The 4,920-nt window shown below is 27.2% G+C and overlaps 1 protein-coding gene across 1 annotated transcript in view; it reads left to right on the plus strand.

Moving 5' to 3' along the window:
• NKCC (sodium potassium chloride cotransporter) overlaps positions 1-4,920 on the plus strand; it is a gene marked incomplete in the record, with an annotated part of 126,193 nt that overhangs the window by 116,935 nt on the left and 4,338 nt on the right. Inside the window, 8 exon segments of the mRNA XM_067045987.1 lie at positions 985-1,196; positions 1,631-1,872; positions 3,033-3,232; positions 3,332-3,443; positions 3,863-3,972; positions 4,209-4,323; positions 4,420-4,565; positions 4,661-4,772. Coding sequence (XP_066902088.1) covers positions 985-1,196; positions 1,631-1,872; positions 3,033-3,232; positions 3,332-3,443; positions 3,863-3,972; positions 4,209-4,323; positions 4,420-4,565; positions 4,661-4,772 — 1,249 coding nt within the window.

Below are 4,920 nucleotides of genomic sequence, written 5' to 3' on the forward strand. Positions count from 1 at the left end.
TGTAACATTTTAGAATTAATTCATTTTAAAACCTAACAATCTTCACCTCAGTCATATTAATAAAATATATTTCATCATGTTCAGAACTGTTGGAATTATTTGTTCAATAAAAAAAAAATTCCTTATTCTCAGTTGTATTTACTTGTTCATTTTTTTTTTTTTCGGGGTTTTTATGTCTAGAATATACAAATTAATATATAATCTATTATCACTTCCTCGAGACTGGTTTTGATTTTTTAAATAAAATAATTTGTGACCAAGTTAAGTTTCAAACACTCTTTATTATCACTTTAAATGTCCAACGTTTTAAAAGTTTAAAAACTCACAACCAAGAATTAAAAACTTGGCTATTCTGTCCAAGTCAATAAATTTAGTAAGATTTGTCACTTTTCTATTAAATTTTAAAACTTTTAATTACATATTAACTTAGCACTGTTATAACTATCACACACTTATGGAAGGTTAAAAATATTTTGTGATAAATGGTAATAATTTAAAAGTTTTAAAATTTAATGGAAAAGTGACAAAATAAGTTGATTTGACTAAATTTATTGACCTGGGCGGAATACCCTGCAAAAAGTTTTTAATTGTTGGATTTGAGATGTAAATTTATATTTAAGATTATCCTTGAGGATGATCTGGTTGTCCGGAATGTTCATTTTTATAACCTATATTAATGTTAAAATTATATATACTGAAAAAATTGTTTCCCTTGGTTTTGATTGATATTTTTTATTTCGTTTGATATTGTACATTAAAAATACATTTATTTTTTTAATTTTGAAATTAAAAATGTACTTGTATAAACTGTAATTTGTACATACATAATTAGGTTAAATAAATTTGAAGTAGTATAATATTAAAATGATTAATTATCTATTGTTTATAAATAGTTTAATTTAAATGACTGAAAATTAATTTAAAATGAAAACTCTATCTGTTAATCATAGTGTTTTTATTTATTTTATATTTTTTTCTTTTAAGATGCTAATTGGGGTTCATCTACCCAGGCTCAGGTTTATAAAACAGCCTTGATGACAGTACAAAAATTGGCCGGTAGCGTTGAGCATGTTAAAAACTATCGACCGCAGGTTTTAGTCCTGTCCGGCCCACCTGAGAGCAGGCCTGCCTTAGTGGATCTGGCAAACCTCGTTACAAAGCACAATTCACTTCTCATTTGTGCCGATATCTCAAAAGTAATATTATTATATTTAATATTTTAACTTTAGATTAAATTTATAAACTTATAAAGTCTTGATATATAAAAAGCACTGATTGATCTACAATTCCATTTATATTTATCTATGTATTGTTATTATATCAAAAAAGTCAGTAAAAATATTATGATATGTTATGGCAGTGTTCACCTAAATGATTCTTCTGTAAAATTTGCTTTCAAATATACCAACTTCAATTCTATTACTATTTATTAACCCTTCCCTTAAACACCATGGTTAGTAATTTTTACACTTGTTACTTTTAAGGAAAATAAACTTCTTCGTTCATCAGTAAGAGAGATGAAAAAAATATTAATTATTTATTAAAACCTTATAAATGTTGATTTTTATTTATGTATATTTAATATTTAATTACATAATACTTCATCTTATCCTTTCCCTTTTGTTAAAAGGAAAGACTGTCACATAGAAACAGAGAAAGCCGCATAGCCAGAGGACAAGATTGGTTGGCATGCAAAAAAGTAAAGGGTTTCTTTACTCTCGTGGATGGTTTAGGGCCAGCGGAAGCTGCGAGGTCTATCATTCAAACTACTGGAGTTGGAAAGTTGAGACCTAACGTCTTGATGATGGGCTTCAAATCCGACTGGGCTCAATGTCCATACGATGACCTAAATGTTTACTTCAGTATCCTACAGTAATATACAGTCATTAATTAATTTTATATAAATAAGTAATATTGTTATAAATTATAAGACCTATTATAATGAGACAAATAGAATCTGCACACATTAATAACAATAGTATACTGCCAGTCCTTGTATTTACGTCTGCTTCCGTTCTTTGGAAGTAACTTTTGGATGGATATATAAGTTGTATGTATTTATTTTTTAACTTTTAATTTTAAAGTCAATTCCTGTTCTATAAAGATATAGATACATAAAGCAATATTTAGTGGCCTTTATAGTTCATTTTTATGTTAACCATACTTCAGTAAATTATGAAGAGACAATATGAATGTTCTTAAGTCACCTTATTTTGTTACATGAAAGGAAACAAGAGATTGACTTTAGATAATAAACAAATATAAATTTGTTCTTCAACTTTAATATTGTGATACTAACAATATTCAAATTTTCAAAATCAATAATATTGAAAATTAACTTTAAAAAAAAAGAAGAAGAAATATCAATTATACTTTCATTTCATTCTTCTCTTTTTCTTTTTATGAATTAATTAAATAGCTTTATTTTTCATTTAAATAGATTTTTTAATGGCTTTGTTAGAGAAATTGTTTTTTTGTTTTTTTTAGTGATATAACTTTGAATTTGGCCTGACACGAAAAAATCATGGTAGAAGTCAGTTTACGATGTAAATTTAAAATTAATTAAAATAGAACAACATAAAACAGTGATTGTCTGTTTATTATAATAAATAGTTAATGAATGAATAACAATGATAAAATTATTTTAGTTAACCTTTGGTTTTTATTAGGGTTTCCACAAATCCTTATAAAATAAAATCAATGATGAGTAGGTTGTTGACCTTGGATTATATATATATATATATGAAGATGGTGGGGGGTGCGGTCAGTGAAGAACACGAATAAGTAAAAACTTATTTATTAGTGCCAAGGTTTTAGCCAGAATTTCTAGCCTTCATCAGGGCTAAGAATAAAAAACAAGATAACAACCAATGAATATTATGAATTGACGAATAGTTCAAATGTAACATAGTTTTTGGTTCTTAACCCCAATGAAAGCTCTAATAAATAAAATCTTATTTTTCTAGAGGTACTTATGCCATTATAACCGCACTATTGTCATCTATTTTAATTTTTTTTAAATTAATTTTCAGTGAAGCATTTGCTAACCGATTCGCAGTTGTAATTCTACGTCATCCAAGCGGTTTAGATTTTTCTATTCCGACTACAACAGAACCAGTGCCTATAATTGAAGAACTTGCTGCCTCCATGACTGATCTTACCAACGGTTCCACATTGAAAGGGTCACCTGATATATCAAGAATACCTTCTCAAGCCTCATTTATTATTTCTGGTAATTTGTTGAATACTAAATATATTATTTTTTTAATCAAATTTTTAAATAAACAATTTTGATAATTTTGTTGTATGTTTTTTTTTTTTTCTTTTGCAGGAAATGTTGTATCTGACAGAGCTGTATATAATACTGGCTTTACCAATGGAATAACACCCTCAAATATTTTAAGGACAAGGAAAAAGGCAAATACTGATAAAATGTTACTGAAGTAAGTTTTTTAGAAAGAATATGGCAATTGTTGGCCTCTTGAGATTCGATCATTCTTCTAACTTATCTTTTCATAGAACTTATGTTCTGGCATAATGAATTGAACCCATAATCCAATGTCGTTGAGATATTCAGCACTTCTTTCACTTACACATGTGTAAACATATTTTCCTATATTTCTAAAACGATGTGTTCGATTTGGTCCAAAGTAGAAGGAATGTTCTGCAGGAAGATCCTGTCCAGTACTTTTGTATAAGTGAATATATTTTCTGTAGTACATCCATATTTCAAAGTCAACATCCGATTTAGCCCAAATTTGGGTATTAGTGTGAAAATGATCCATCATTATATATAGGACTATATCTTAACTGTCAGAAATTGATGGAAACAAATTGTTTCACCTCTAATGATCTGTTTTAGGTACCCAAATGAGGAAGAATTCAGTAAAGCTATTATAGATAATATGAGAATTTTTGATAAAAAATTCAAAGGAGGATATTTAGATGTTTGGTGGCTATATGACGATGGAGGTAAAAATTAATTTCTCATTAAGTGTATAAATTAAGATTTATCATATCAGTAAGAATTACTATACCTACAAAAGATCTTTTCTTTTTATGTAAATTTTAAAATTATACTTTAAAATAAAACTTTTTTTATTCTCTGATGTCATAATGTTTATTATAATTAATTTCAATAAGTATAATTGATTTATTAATCTATTTATTCAAATATATCTTTAATCAGTTTCAATTTATTTTTATAGGTTTCACAATACTCTTACCATATATATTAAGCTCAAGACAGATATTTTCTTCGTGTCGTATGCGTGTGTTTGCTATAGCAAATCGTAATTATGATTTGAAAACTGAAGAAGCTAGGTAAAGGCCCATTAATTTTTCTAAAATATTTACATTTGCGATGCTATAAGCTTGGTTTTCCTTATTTACCTAATGACTGTAATGAAATTATTCTAGTATGGCAAGTTTGTTGGCAAAGTTTCGGATAGAGTACGAGTCTCTTACTATGATAAACGATATCATGGAAGCCCCTCAAGCTAGTACGAGGGAGTTTTTTGATGATTTACTCAAAGGATTTAGGGAAAATACCTGTAAAGAAGAGGGTAACTTGTATATTACTGTTTTTATTAATTTTTTTATTCCAACAGCTTTTTACAAAACAATCTATTTAAATTTGTTGTGCTCTTTTGTATTTAAGGTGCTGTTGTAACTGAAGAAGAATTAGAAAATCTAAAAGAAAAAACTGATAGGCAATTGAGATTAAGAGAATTGGTTCAAAAGCATTCCAAAGATTCAACTTTAGTTGTAATGTGAGTATATTAATGGTTTTTGTGTGTAATTGTAATATCAGTGATGTAATCTAATATAATTTCTTAATTTATTTACTTTTATCCAGAATGATTGAGGAAAAAATCCTATAGGACCTCATTAAACTCACATTATATAAAATAAAATTAT

Source organism: Halyomorpha halys, unplaced genomic scaffold (genome assembly GCF_000696795.3).
Source record: "Halyomorpha halys isolate HHAL.00 unplaced genomic scaffold, Hhal_1.1 Scaffold436.1, whole genome shotgun sequence".
Taxonomy (NCBI): domain Eukaryota; kingdom Metazoa; phylum Arthropoda; class Insecta; order Hemiptera; family Pentatomidae; genus Halyomorpha; species Halyomorpha halys.